The following is a 15724-nucleotide window of genomic DNA, read 5'->3' as shown; positions in this document are numbered from 1 at the left end:
TAACCCAATACCCTCAACCCAAAGTCTTCCAACCTAACATATGTGTCATATGCCAGGTATAAACTAAAGCAGAACTGTTGACTTTACCTTGTACAAACATAAGTATTTTGAAGTTTCTGCTGTTGCTGAGACTCTTGCTGTCAATATAGTCTTCCGCCAGGTCCCATTAGTATTGCAGCACAAGAAAGACACTCCAATTCACTAATTTAGCTTGGATTCCAAAATGACTTTCTCCACTCTTTGTTAATCCACCTTTCCAACAACTTTTTAAAAAAAGAATATCCTTACAATCACCCAAAGATGCACGTCTGAAGTCCACAGCATACATTGCTAGGATCTTCCTGTTCTGCTGTCTGGGCTTGGTTTCAGTGAGGATTTTCAGGAAATTATGACCATTTTGCAATTAATATTAATAGGTATTTAGACTCCATCAATGATTACCATATTAAGATACCAGTTGACTGCTCCCGGAGGTGGGAATTTAGAAGACCATGAACAAGCAGGACACATGAGCACAACCACTACTAATGTTTGCATATGCAATTTCAACCTTATTCCTAATCTACAACTCAAAACATTTTTCAGTACAATTTAAAATTCAAGTTATCCAATTTTGATGCTCTAGAGTTCATGAGTTATTGCATCCCCTATAGGCTGGAACATCAGTTGTAATGATGTTACAACTGATGTTACAACGGGAGGAGAAGATGGCAGCACGTGCAGCTCTCTGGTGAAATAATACCGTACTTGTAAGTAGGACGCCGTGCAAAATTCTGATTTGATGGAGACAAACGTGAGAAGCAGAGGAACACCTGGAGAAATTTCTGAAATGCCCGGTTCGCTGCCGCTGCTACTGTGCGATCGAGAATCTCCGGAGGGAAGGCCCCAAAATCCCCGGCTTTGCCTGCTGCTGGTGACCGAGGCTGAGGTCAAAGCGTTCAGCAGAGATGTTACTCGGTACTCAGTGTCGGAGGGCTGATCAGAGCTCGAAGTTTTCGGATGACTCAGAGTCGGACTGTGGTCGGGCATGGCAGGGAGAGTTTTCTTCCTTCTCCCATCTGCGTGAGATGTGGGACTTTAGAGAGACTTTGAACTTTCTTTTTTTAACTGTGCCATGGCCTGTTCTTCATCAAGTTATGGTATTGTTGCACTGTTGTAACTATATGTTATAATTATGTGTTTTTTGTTAGTTTTTCAGTCTTGGTCTGTCCTGTGTTTCTGTGATATCACACCGGAGGAATATTGTATCATTTCTAAATGATGCATGCATTACTAAATGACAATAAAAGAGGACTGCATGTCCTCATAATCTAATCATAATCTAAATTGAAAAAGTGAATTGCCCAACAGTAACACAAAAGGTACAAACTAAGAGTGTAGCATGCATTTACAATCTACTGAATCCTACACATTCCTTTTTATTTCTTCCCACATCCCATTAAGCCAACACATCTTCTACCACTTCCACCTACAGACTAGGTTTATATGGCCAATTAATGAATCAGAAGATTTCATGCCATCCAAGTCTGTGTTAAATCTGATTCTACAGCCATTATCTCTGTAGGAGCCATGTATCTATTTGCTGTCGGTATTGTATTTTGTGTTGCATGTTTTTATTATGGGTTATGGTAATTTGAAAGGTTGGTTTCAGCATGGTAGAAGTGAGTGAGTCTAGTTACATATTCATCCTTTGTCCTTGTTCATGTAGTTCAGCAGGGGATGAATATTTAGTGCTTGCTAATTACTCATTTCACTTGTTTAATTAATTTCACTATTACTAATTTAGTTACACTAACTTTGCTTATTTTACCAACGCTGAACTAGTTTTGTTAGTTTTTTAAATCACTATATAAGATCATTCATCATTGCTGGTTTTGTAATAAAGAATCAAACCTTTTTTCCGACTTGGAACTCAGTTATTTGGAAGCGCGTCATACAGTGTCAGGTCCCTCGTTCAGTCTCTTGGCAGTTCAGGTTTGTTTTCAAGAAGGACAACAAACACTGGCCTTACTTACAGTGCCTCTGTCCCATGGAAGAATGAAAGAATAGAATCCAAATGTTATATATTATACATACATGTTATAGATGTATAAAATGTATGTACAAAATAATTTTATATATACTAATTCTTCACCAATATCTATACATGTTCTGTTCCCCAATATACTTGCCATTGCAGAATCTCAAATTATTTTACATCCAGCACAAGTTATACCCAAGGAACACGGCAAAGCCATTATTATTACATATTTTATTTACTGAAATAACAAATGTGATGTGTTATTGATTCCCAGCTCACACTGGATTGTTGTATTAAAGCACAAAGGTAACTTATTTAAAAACAAGAGTTCCTTTTAAAAACTAGTTACAACAATGTTTTTAAAATATCGTTCTCATTTGTGTGAATACAAGTGCCATAGTTATACTTGCTTCTGAATATAGAAATCAGCATTTTATATGTAAACATTAGTTATAATCAGCAAATCATGTCAAAACCGTAATGTTTCAGGACTTTTCTCAGATATGAAGTAGATCCTTCTAAATGAAACAGACTGGAATCTTAGATCAACCCACATTTTCTACCTGATCTACAACTTGCTAACAGAAATAGTTCGCTATCAAGTTATACTGGAAAAAGTAGGGAATAATTAAAAAAGATTTTCAGGGATACAATTTTCTGAAATAACCAAAAAGCTAAATTTGACTGGTTAAAAAGGCAGATAATGGTGGTAAATTTTAATTGATAATTTTCAATATTAAAAACATCCTGTTAAAGGTTAGTTCATTAAAAGAGGGCTTACTCAGCAGTGTACGTACTTTACCTATATAAAAAGAAATATTGTTTGAATACACATGCATTCGCAGGTATCCACTTAAGTTACACATGTTCTGGGTGATTCTGTAGGCATATGATGAAGTCCCTGATTGGCCTGCCTTCATAACAGATTTGGTAAACAGCAACAAAGAGTGGAAATCTGTAAAAATACAAAAGTCAGTGAAATAGTTGAGATAGAAACAGCAGGCAGAAAGGGTCTGTAATATCCAAAGGTCAGAAGCTTATTAACCATACACCACAAAGGATTGTTACAACACATCTTTCCAACCTCTTGCAGAGTTTTCATAGTACTGAAAAACTATTTTTTTTAAAATGCATTCTCAGGCTATGGCCATGACTGAAAAGGCTCTCTGCTTGATTTTTCCAGTGCCAGGTAGACAGCATTACTGGCAAACCTAACGTTTATTGCTCATCCATAGTTTTAGTTATATTTAGTCTCTTTCACAACCACAAAGTGCCCAACGAGGATTCTGAAATTTAGTCCTTGTTATAAAGCAGGAAATGCAATAGACCTTGCATCTTGAACTAACGTTACAGAATCATATAGCATCTGCCCAAGAGATCAGAGTTTCAGTTTAACATGGGTGAAAAATGGCATCTGACAATCTAGCATACTGTCAGTACTGTAAATGTCATTTTTGGTATTGCACAGACGGTTATGCTCCAGAGATAGAATCACTATCAGTGTTTGCACAGATCTTTGGTAACAATCAGCATGCTATTTACATGCGCAGTCTGAAATCCGTGCATAGACAATTTCCATTTCTATTAGGATGTATTCTGGAGACGTGTTATGTAGCAAACATTAATTTCACCAGCAACCAATCTTCAGACCTAATCATGGATTGCAGTTGAATTTTTAATGCAGCCCTGAACAATAGTATCCCTGGAGTTGATAGCAAGCCAGACAATACTGATTAACATTCATATTGGGTGTCTGGAGTGTGGGTGTATAGGTGGAAGTGTTTGAAAATTATATGTAATTCAAAGGAGGCATTGTAGATACATTGTAACTATAGAATTGTCCTGCCATTACCTTTGCTCTTTAGCATAAAATATCATAGAATATTGGATCAAGGAGGCCTCTGTTTCAAATAGTGTCTCAATATGACGCCTGTTAAATAAAACACTTCTATATCCACTAGTTTCAGTGTCTCACCAGGTACTTTATTTCTATGATCAAAATTTAAGCCATCTCTCATCATTTTTCGATGTGTAGCAAGGTGCAAAATTTGATTATCTTTACTGGGATGAATTACCATTTTAAAGATGCAATATGAATGAAAGTTTTTTTAATCACAGATTCATGAACCAATTCATTATCTCAGAGGGTTGAGGAGGCTATATCATGGAGGATATTTCAAGAGGAAGTAGATGCATTTTTGAAAAGTCAGGGAATTGAACGTTAAGGAAATTCAGCACAGGGGATGAGGCCTGGGGAGATCAGTCATGATTATTTCAAAATGCAGGCAGAATAGAGGCCAAGCAGCCTATCCTCATTGTTTCTTACATTGTAATAAAAGTTTGCTTAAGTACTTACTTGTCGACTAGGTTCTTCTGCTTGAGCACTTTGTAAACAGCTTCAGAAGTCTGGGGACCTTGCAACTTTTGCCCGTTCAGCATCTCACTCTCCAATACTTCAATAGACTGGGTCAGATATGGCGAAACATTGTAAAATTTACATGTCCAATATTACTCAGAAAGTAAATATCATCAAATATACTATGCAGCTAAGTTGGAAGCAGTGCAACTCCAGATATAACATTACCAATAAAATGTCACAATTTTCTCCAGCAAAATACAAAACCTGGTTTACATTTTCACATGAATAAATCAGTTACTATAATAAGAAAATTTCTCAAATATGTAAAAGTACACAAAGACAAAATAAAACACAGTACCAAAAACTAATTCATACCTTGCCGGTTTTCACAAAGGCCTCTGCTACTCTTCTGTTGCGGCCTCCATAACAAGTTGTAACAAGATCTGCTACTCCACAGCTTTCCAGGAAAGTGTCTGATGTAACTGATCCTTCACAAAACAACTTGGCAAATGCTAACATTTCCATCAATCCCAAACGAATAACAGCAGCTTTAGTGTTATCACCACAGCCAAGCCCATCACAGAAGCCAGCACCAACAGCCACGATATTCTGGAAAGAATGTAAATAGAAATGACTGAACTTCAAAATTTGCCTTGAGAAATTACAATGCAGAAAGAAAGAAATAATATTTCACATGGAATCAATTACCCATGAGGCAACATAATTCAAGTATGATATGTGCATGTTAACGAAGTTTGAAAAAAGCTGAATCAAATTTAACATTTGCAGACTACATCGCCAAGTATTTTGCAAAAAGCTAGAACTTCAGAGCAAAAAAAAATCAACAATTTCTACTTAAATCAGTTTTATTGTCACTGACATACAGTATGTCATGAAATTTGTTGTTTGGTGGCAGTACAGTGTAACATAAAAAAATACAAGTTACAATAAGAAATATTTTAAAAAGTGCAAAAAGAGAACAAAATAATGAGGCAGTATTCATTGGCCCATGGACAACTCAGAAATCTGATGGAAAGGGAGGAAGCAGTTCCTAAAACATTCGGTGTCTCTCTTCTCATTAGAGGGGAGGTGCAAGCCTGAGGAGGGCACGTCCTGGATAGTGAGTGCCCTCAATGATGGCCGCCTTCTTGAGGCACGAGCTTTAGAAAACATCCTCGACAGTGGGGAGACTGGTGCCCATGATGGAGCTGGCTGTTTGCAACCCTCTGGATCTCTCTTCTGATCCCCTACATTGGAGCCCCTGTATAAGGCTCTCCAAGGTACACATGTAGAAATTTGCTGGAGTCTTTGGTGACAAAGCAAACGTCCTCAACCTCCTAGTGAAATATAACCTCTGGATATTAAAAGTACATTTTACTATGGAAGATTTTGAGTACAGAGGACCCCAGGAATGTGTCAGAACTTACAGGGATTCTTTATTTTAGTTTATTTCATTCAGATACAGTGCAGAATAGATCTTTTGACCGCACCATCCAACAACACCTGGTTTAACCCTTGCCTAATCACAGGACTATTTACAATGACCAAGTAACCTACCAACCGGTACACCTTTGGACTGTGGGAGGAAACTGGAGCACCCGGAGGAATCCCATGCAGTCATGGGGAGAACATACAAACTCCTTACAGACAGCAACGGGAACTGAACCCATGTCACTGGTACTGTAAAGCGTTGTGCTAACCACCACACTACCACGCAGCCCTTCGGTACACCTACTGTAAATATTTGTGAGGGACTCCCAGACAGAAAGGTTTTAGAATTAGAAATTCAAATCAGGAACAATCGTTACATGGGAGTGACAACTGAATCATGCCCTACCCCTACCTCAATGTTTTACATCACTTTAAGGTAGCCTTTTGATGCAATTATTCTGCAGCTTGTAGGAACGCTATTTTGATGAGTGTTACAGTATTTACAGTATTGAGCACAGAAAATAGATCCCATAAAGTTGATTTTAGCTCATGACCAGCGTTCTCTCCAACGTGTGTAACTGAAATGCTCCCACACACAGAGCTTTGTTGACATGCAGCTGGAATTTTGTATAAAGCTAATATCATTTTGAAATTATTTTAATGTAATTTTGACATTATAATTTTGAAATTATGCTAATATATTTTTGAAATACGCTGTAATTGTTAATTAATATAATCCATAAATTATCAAAATACTAAACCTACACAAACTTTATCTTGAAACCTTTCAGAGCAACAATGTATTTACATGTCAGTGTTTCAAGTTATAACACTGTTGCAAATTGTAATAATAAACAGATTTTAAGCTCATTGCTGGTAAACTGCAATGGCATCTACAACAAAAACATTTAAAGTGCCGCACAGTTTTCAGGCCATGTAAAAATGTTTTGCTCAGAACAATAGTTGGTCTCCGCAGTTGTTAAAAAAAAGCATTAGGAAACGTTGCTCGTAACACTATAGTGCTGCATTTTGTAAGGGACGAGACAAGGCATTAGCACTGTATACACAACGCATTTGGTCAAACAAAATGCGGCAAAATCTAATTTCTAGTTAACATTTCATAGACAGAAATTGTAACTTTCAACTTCAGCACTGCCAACCACTAATGATCCCAACTGGGTGGCTGGTTATAAAATTACACTGCAGAAACAGGACCTTTATTTCACTATGTTTGTGTTGATAATCAAACAGCTATATCTGCCATGCCTATAGTAATTCTAGTTTATCTGCTCCACTTTCAACTTAATCCAAATTCTACCATCCGGTTACACAGGAGAAAACTCACAGAAGCCAGTTATCTAACATTCAAATCTCTGGATCATGAGAGGAAATCTGCACACCAGAATTTCATACAGACAGCACGGAGGTCAGGAATGGACTTGGATCACTGGAGCCAAAAATACCAGATTAGCTAAGTCATTAAGGACCCCCATCACCCAGAACAGATCTGCGGCAGGAGATTTCAGCTATCGCTTTGGTAGCAGAGTACCTCCCACCTCAGGCCAATCAGAATCAGGTTTGTTATCACCGGCATGTATCATGACATTTGTTAACTTAGCAGCAGCAGTTCAATGCAATACATAATATAGAAGAAAAAAATAAAATAATAAATCAATTTACAGTATATGTATATTGAATAGATAAAAATTGTGCAAAAAAAAAAGAGAACTAATTGTATATTAAAAAAGTGGGGTAGTGTTCACGGGTTCAATGTTCCATTTAGGAAACGGATGGCTGAGGAGAAGAAGCTGTTTCTGAATCGCTGAGAGTGCCCCTTCAGGCTTCTGTATCTCCTACCTGATGGTAACAGTGAGAAAAGGGCATGCCCTGGATGCTGGAGGTCTTTAATAATGGACGCTGTCTTTCTGAGAAACAACTTCCTAAAGATGTGCCGGATACTTTGTAGACTAGTACCCAGGATGGAGCTGACTAGATTTACAACCCTTTGCAGTTTCTTTCAGTCCTGTACAGTAGCCCCTCCATACCAGACATGATGCAGCCTGTCAGAATGCTCACCACAGTACAACTATAAAAGATTTTGCCTGTATTTGTTGACATGCCAAATCTCTTCATACTCCTAATGAAGTATAGCCACTGTCTTGCCTTCTTTATAACTACATCAATATGTTGGGACCAGGTTAGATCCTCAGAGATCTTGACACCCAGGAACTTGAAGCTGCTCACTCTCTCCACTTCTGATCCCTCTATGAGGATTGGTGTGTGTTCCTTCGTCTTACCCTTCCTGAAGTCCACAATCAGCTCTTTCGTCTTACTGACGTTGAGTGCCAGGTTGTTGCTGCAGCACCACTCCACTAGTTGGTATATCTCACTCCTGTACACCCTCTCGTCTCCATCTGAGATTCTACCAACAATGGTTGTATCGTCAGCAAATTTATAAATGGTATTTAAGTTGTGCCTAGCCACACAGTCATGTGTATATAGAGAGTAGAGCAGTGGACTAAGCACACACCCCTGAGGTGCACCAGTATTGATCATCAGCGAGGAAGAGATATTATCACCAATCTGCACAGATCATGGTCTTCTGGTTAGGAAGTCAAGGATCCAACTGCAGAGGGAGATACAGAGGCCCACGTTCTGTAACTTCTCAATCAGGATTGTGGGAACAATGGTGTTAAATAAGGAGCTGTAGTCAATGAACAGCATCCTGACATAGGTGTTTGTATTGTCCAGGTGGTCTAAGGCCACGTGAAGAGCCATTGAGATTGCATCTGCCATTGACCTATTGTGGCAATAGGCAAATTGCAATGGGTCCGGGTCCTTGCTGAGGCAGGAGTTCAGTCTGGTCTTGACCAACCTCTCAAAGCATTTCATCACTGTAGATGTGAGTGCTACTGGGTGATAGCCATTAAGGCAGCTCACATAATTCTTCATAGGCACTGGCATAATTGTTGCCTCTTTGAAGCAAGTGGGAACTAGCGCCCGTAGCAGTGAGAGGTTGAAAATATAAAACAGGCTCTAGATGGTCTAAGCGATGTGATTAACATGAATTGACCAGCACATCCTGATGCTCTCACCATCAGTTCGGGAGATTTTAAAACCAGGCCAGCTTGAAAAAGTCACTAAATAATTATCATCAACAAATCACTTGTAATACCAGAGGAACCAACACACTGGACCACTGTTACACCACCATCAAGAATACCTACTGTGCTATTCCATGCCCTCACTTCGGAAAGTCTGATCACCTGGCTGTATTTCTCCTCCCTGTGTATAGCAGAGATTGAAGACTGCAGCACCAGTAGTGAGAACCAAGAAGGTATGGACAAGGGAAGCACAGCAGCATTTAAAGGGCTGTTTTGAATCGGTGGACTGGACTGTATTCAGGGATTCATCTTCGAATCTGGATGAGTATGCCACAGTGTTACTGACTTCATTAAGGCCTGTGTTACTGAGTGTGTGCCTACAAAAACTTGCTGTACATTCCCAAACCAAAAGCCATGGATGAACCAAGAGGTTCATCGTCTGCTGAGGGCTAGATCCATGGCATTTAAATTAGGAGACCCAGGTCTTTATGAGAAAACCAGGTATGACTTGTGGAAGTCTATTTCAAGAGTGAAGAAGTAATTCCGAGTGAGCTTGGAGGTGACATCAGATGCATGTCAACTCTGGCAGGGTTTGCAAGACATTACTTCCTACAAAGCAAAACCCAATAGCATGAATGGCAGTGATGCTTCACTACCAGACAAGCTCAATGCCTTTTATGTTTGCTTTCAAAAGGAGAATATACTACAGCTGTGAAGATCACTGCTGTAGCCGGTGACCCTGTGATTTCAGTCTCAAAGGTTGACGTCAGACTATCTTTCAGGAAGTTGAACCCGCACAAGGTGGCAGGCTCTTATGGAATACCTGGTAAGGCTCTGAAAATTAATGCTAACCATCTGGCGGGTGGATGCAAGGACACGTTCAACCTCTCACTGCTACAGATGGAAGCTCCCACCTGCCTCAAAAAGAACAATAATAAGAGTTGTGTGAGCTGCCTGAATGACAATCACCCAGTATAACTCATATCTATGGTGATGAATTGCTTTGAGAGGCTGGTCATGGCTAGAATGAACTCCTACCTCAGCAAGGACATAGACCCACTGTAATTTGTCTATCGCCACAATAGGTCAACGGCAGACGCAATTTTCACATGGCAATAGGTCACCTAGACAATACAAACACCCGTGTCAGGATGCTGTTCATTGACTATAGCTCAGCGTTTAACACCATCATTCCTATGGTCCTGATTGATAAGCTACAGAACCTGGGCCTCTATACCTCCCTCTGCAACTGGATTCAATACCTGTAAGACCAAAGAGCTGACTGTGGACTTCAGAAAGGGTAGAACGAGGGAACACAAACAAATCCTCATAGATGGATCAGAATTAGAGTGGGTGAGCAATTTCAAGTTGCTGGATGTCACCATCTCTGAGGGTCTAACCTGGTCCCAACATATCGATGCAGCTGGAAATAAGGCAAGACAGCAGCTATATTTCATTAGGAGTTTGTGAAGATTTGGTTTGTCACACAAAACATCAAAAACCTCTACAGATGTACCATGGAGAGCATTTTGACGGGCTGCATCATCACTGTCTGGTATGGAGGGGCTACTGCACAGGATCGAATAAAGCTACAGAAAGTTGTAAAATTAGTCAGCTCCATCTTGGGTCCAAGTTGTAAAATTCTGAGGAGCTGTGCCTCAGAAAGGCAACGCCCATTATTAAGGACCCTCATCACCCAGGACATGCCTTCTTCTCACTGTTACCATCAGGTAGGAGGTACAGAAGCCTGAAGGCACACACACAGTGATTCAGGAATAGCTTCCTCCCCTCTGCCATCCGATTCCTAAATAGACATTGAACCCTTGAACACTACCTCACCTTGTTTTATTATTTCTGTTTTGCACTATTAATTTATCTGATATACAGATATACTCACTGTAACTGATTTGCTGATTTATTTGTTTCTGTATCTATCATGTATTGCATTATATTGCCGCTGCTAAGTTACCAAATTTTACGAGATATGCTGGTGATTTAAAGCCTGATTTGGATTATGACGGTGCTGGGCTTCACTCTTATTTCAGAGAAGGGAGAATGATACAGGTTACATGGAAATAAACAAATAAACAGGACTGGACATCTGTTCACATAACTCAGAACTTACACAAAGAAAACAATTTTGTTTATATTTCTAGTTTAATTTAGTTTGTAACTTTGAGGGGATTTTCACTCAATAGTACTTTAGCATCTTATCATTTAACGTTGTTAAATGATGTCATCAGAAGTGCAGTGTTTACATCCTTGCTACACATGACCTCTTTGGCAACTTCTTACCAGCAGCAACTTATGTTTCCCAGCCCCAAGGCAGAAAGAACATAGCTCCTGCAGGCATTGTTTTTCCACCAGCATGTCCATGATCTCTGGCTTCCTAGCTAAATCCTCTCAATCTCCTGCCACAATGCACAATTCACTCATTAGCTGTAAGCATGCTGCTTGTATATACCTTTAAGTGTTTTCTGCAAAAAAAAATCTCAGCTGCAATGTCTGAGGAGGAAGGTACAGGACCCTCATGACTCACACTACCAGGTTCAGGAACAGTTATTACCCCTCAACGGTTAGGCTTTTGAACCTATGGACTCACTTTCAAGGACTCTTCATCTCAAGGTCTTGATATTTTTTGCTTATTTACCTATTATTATTTCTTTTTTCTTTTGTATTTGCAGTTTGTTATCTTTTGCACATTAGTTGTTTGTCTGTTGGGTGCAGTCTTTATGGTTCTTGGATTAACTGAGTATGCCCTACGTGTACTTTAATAATAAACTTTGAACTTTCAAAGACTTGTAAAAAGAATCAATACACATTGCTGCCATTTTGTTGTATTCCCTGTGGAAAGCCATTCTGAAATGGATAACTTTCAAAAAGGAATTGAGTGTAACTATGACATCACTGCCATCTCTGATCACGCACCATTGAATCTCTCCATCAAGTTATGGGATATACCTTCTAATACTAGACAATGGCATTTTAATTCCAATTTACTTCAAGACTCAGATTTTGTAAAATTTATTAAGGATCAGATTGACTTTTTTTTTTAACTAATACTACAGACGAAATTCCCAGTGGGGTTATATGGGACACTTTTAAAGCCTATATCCATGGTCAGATCATTTCCTACTCGGCTGGATTGAAAAAACGCACTAAGAATGAAATAATTGTGTTGATTAACAAGATTAAAAATATTGATAAACAATATACCACTACTGCTAATGAGGAGCTTTACAAACAGAGAGTTGAACTTCAAATGGAGCATAGTTTACTCTTAACATCATCAATAGAAAATCAACTAACGAAAACAAGTGAAAAAGGAATAGAAAGAACAAGTAGAGAAGAATACACAAAACGGAGGTGGAGTTAAGATGGCGCTAAACAGCGCCTCCTTTGCTTGCATCTTCGGAAACAGCTCTATTTCATCTTTAATATCTTTATTTTTCCCTTTCAGGATTGTTTCTGAAGATCCTGACCTGGAATTGCACACGGACTTTGGTTCTTTGCAGGAATGGGACCCGTTCTCGGGGTTTCAGGACCGGCTGACATTCTGCATGCCAAGGCATTGGCCTGAGAGTTGGCCTCGTGTTTGGAAGTCTAAGATCTCAGGGCTCTTGAGACGGGCGGATCGAGGGTCGGTGTTACGGCAGGAGGTTCGTGTGTCGTCGGGGAGGCCGGAAAATCTTTTGCTGTGGGCCCCGAAGACCCGAGATCTTTGTGATCTTCGGGCACAGAGCTTGTAAAGAAGCAATGAAACAGACTTTTTAACATCATAAACCAGTGGGTTGTTGTTATGTCTTCCGCTCGCTGTGAAAATGGGGGACACCTCCCTCTCCCTTGCCAGGGAGAGAGAGAACCTGTGGGTTGCCTAATGCCAGATGAATTGTGATAGTCTTTGGGGTAACTGCAAGGTCAGTGTCTTTGCTATTGCTTAGCTCACGCTTGTGCTCGGTAGCGGGTGCACGTTTTGTTTTGCCGGCGGGGGAGGGGGATTGTCGCTCACCGTCGCTTACACGTGGAGGGGAGCTGGGGAGGACTTTGGGGTTCTCACGTATAACTGTCATTCATTCTTTGGGGCACTTCTCTGCTTTCGTGGATGTTTGTGAAGAAAAAGCATTTCAGGATGTATATTGTATAAATTTCTCTGACATGAAATTGAACCTTTGAACCTTGAACAAAATTATTCATGTGTGGTCCTGGCAACTGAATTCTTGCCTTTTATGTCATCATAACAAATAGTGTTTGGATGACCCACAGCACTGATCTAAACTTTAAAGAAACAAAAGAAAAAAATCATTCCATGGAGAAATTTCTAGGCCTCAGTCTAATAATTTTAGCCTTTCTACCCATGCTGAGAACTACATGTACAACCATACAACAATTACAGCACGGAAACAGGCCATCTCGGCCCTTCGAGTCCGTGCCGAACTCTTACTCTCACCTATTATTTATCTATTTAAATAAAACTAATATTCTGAAGTGATTCATTCTTTCACCCCAATACAAAATCTACCCACCTGACTTTCAACAGTCAAAGTTAAAAATAAATATCAACGTACGTATATATTACCATATACAACCCTGAGATTAGTTTTTTTGTGGGCATTTAGAAACATAGAAAACCTACAGAACAATAAGGGCCCTTCGGCCCACAAAGTTGTGCCGAACATATCCCTACCTTAGAAAAATAGAGGGTTATGGGGAAGTCTAGTAATTTCTAAGCTCCATGTACCTATCCAACAGTCTCTTAAAAGACCCTATCGTATTCACCTCCACCAACTTTGCCGGCAGCCCATTCCACGCATTCACCATTCTCTGAGTAAAAAACTTACCCCTAACATCACATCTGTACCTACTCCCCAGCACCTTAAACCTATGTCCTCTTGTGGCAACCATTTCAGCCCTAGGAAAAAGCCTCTGACTATCAACACGATCAATGCCTCTCATCATCTTATACACCTTTATCAGGTCATCTGTCATCCTCCGTCTCTCCAATGAGAAAAGACCGAGTTCACTCAACCTGTTTTCATAAGGCATGCTCCCCAATCCAGGCAACATCCTTGTAAATCTCCTCTGCACCCTTTCTATGGTTTCCACATCCTTCCTGTAGTGAGGCGACCAGAACTGAGCACAATACTCCAAGTGGGGTCTGACCAGGGTCCTATATAGCTGCAGCATTACCTCTCGGCTCCTAAATACAATTCCACGATTGATGAAGGCCAATACACCGTATGCCTTCTTAACCATAGAGTCAACCTGCAGAGCTGCTTTGAGCATCCTATGGACTTGGACCCCAAGATCCCTCTGATCCTCCACAATGCCAAGAGTCTTACCATTAATACTATATTCTGCCATCATATTTGACCTACCAAAATGAACCACTTCACACTATCTGGGTTGAACTCCATCTGCCACTTCTCAGCCCAGTTTTGCATCCTATCAATGCCCCGCTGTAACCTCTGACAGCCCCCCCCACACTATCGACAACACCTCCAACATTTGTGTCATCAGCAAACTTACTAACCCATCCCTCCACATCCTCATACAGGTAATTTATAAAAATCACAAAGAGTAAGGGTCCCAGAACAGATCCCTGAGGCATACCACAGGTCACTGATCTCCATGCAGAATATGATCCATCTACAACAACTCTTTCCCTTCTGTGGGCAAGCCAGTTCTGGATCCACAAAGCAATGTCCCCTTGGATCCCATGCCTCCTTACTTTCTCAATAAGCCTTGCATGGGGTACCTTATCAAATACCTTGCTGAAATCCATATCCACTACATCTGCAGCTCTACCTTCATCAATGTGTTTACTCACATCCTCAAAAAATTCAATCAGGCTCGTAAGACACGACCTGCCCTTGACAAAGACATGCAGACTATTCCTAATCATATTATACCTCTCCAAATGTTCATAAATCCTGCCTCTCAGGATTTTCTCCATCAACTTACCAACCACTGAAGTGAGACTCACTAGTCTATAATTTCCTGGGCTATCTCTACTCCCTTTCTTGAATAAAGGAACAACATCCACAACCCTCCAGCACATCCTCTTTCTTAATATCTACATGCTCAAGCTTTTCAGTCCACTGCAAGTCAGCACTACAATCACCAAGATCCTTTTCCATAGTGAATACTGAAGTATTCATTAAGTACCTCTGCTATTTCCTCCGGTTCCATACACACTTTCCCACTGTCACACTTGATAGGTCCTATTCTTTCACATCTTATCCTCTTGTTCTTCACGTATTTGTAGAACGCCTTGGGGTTTTTCTTAATCCTGCCTGCCAAGGCCTTCTCATGGCCCCTTCTGACTCTCCTAATTTCCTTCTCAAGCTCCTTCCTATTAGCCTTATAATCTTCTAGATCCCTAACATTACCCAACTCTCTGAACCTCTTGAAGGCTTTTCTTTTCTTCTTGACTAGATTTATTACAGCCTTTGTAAACCATGGTTCCTGTACCCTAGCATAACTTCCCTGTCTCATTGGAACCCCACACAATATCCCCTGAACATTTGCCACATTTCTTCCATACTTTTCCCTGAGAACATCTGTTCCTAATTTAAGCTTTCAATTTCCTGCCTGATAACCTCATAATTCCCCTTACTCCAATTAAACACTTTTCTAACTTTTCTGTTCCTATCTCTCTCCAATGTTATTGTAAAGGAGATAGAATTATGATCACCATCTCCAAAATGCTCTCCCACTGTGAGATCTGACACCTGACCAGCTTTATTTCCCAATACCAAATCAAGTACAGTCTCTCCTCTTGTAGGCTTATCTACATATTGTGTCAAGAAA

At 40.0% G+C, this 15724-nt stretch overlaps 1 protein-coding gene across 1 annotated transcript in view; it reads right to left on the bottom strand.

The window, feature by feature from the left end:
* Nucleotides 1-2235: 2235 nt before the first annotated feature.
* Nucleotides 2236-15724, bottom strand: part of LOC134348671 (glycerol-3-phosphate dehydrogenase [NAD(+)], cytoplasmic-like) — a 42455-nt gene continuing 28966 nt past the window's right edge. The window contains exons 6-8 of the mRNA XM_063052429.1: nt 4755-4988; nt 4377-4483; nt 2236-2975 (exon numbers count right to left, since the gene is read on the bottom strand). Of these exons, the coding sequence (XP_062908499.1) occupies nt 2879-2975; nt 4377-4483; nt 4755-4988 (438 nt within the window). The 3' untranslated portion in view covers nt 2236-2878. The remainder of the gene's footprint in view (nt 2976-4376; nt 4484-4754; nt 4989-15724) is intronic.

Source organism: Mobula hypostoma, chromosome 6 (genome assembly GCF_963921235.1).
Source record: "Mobula hypostoma chromosome 6, sMobHyp1.1, whole genome shotgun sequence".
Taxonomy (NCBI): Eukaryota; Metazoa; Chordata; class Chondrichthyes; order Myliobatiformes; family Myliobatidae; genus Mobula; species Mobula hypostoma.
The sequence above is the reverse complement of the archived record's forward strand: the minus strand, read 5'-3'. Positions and strand labels throughout refer to the sequence as shown.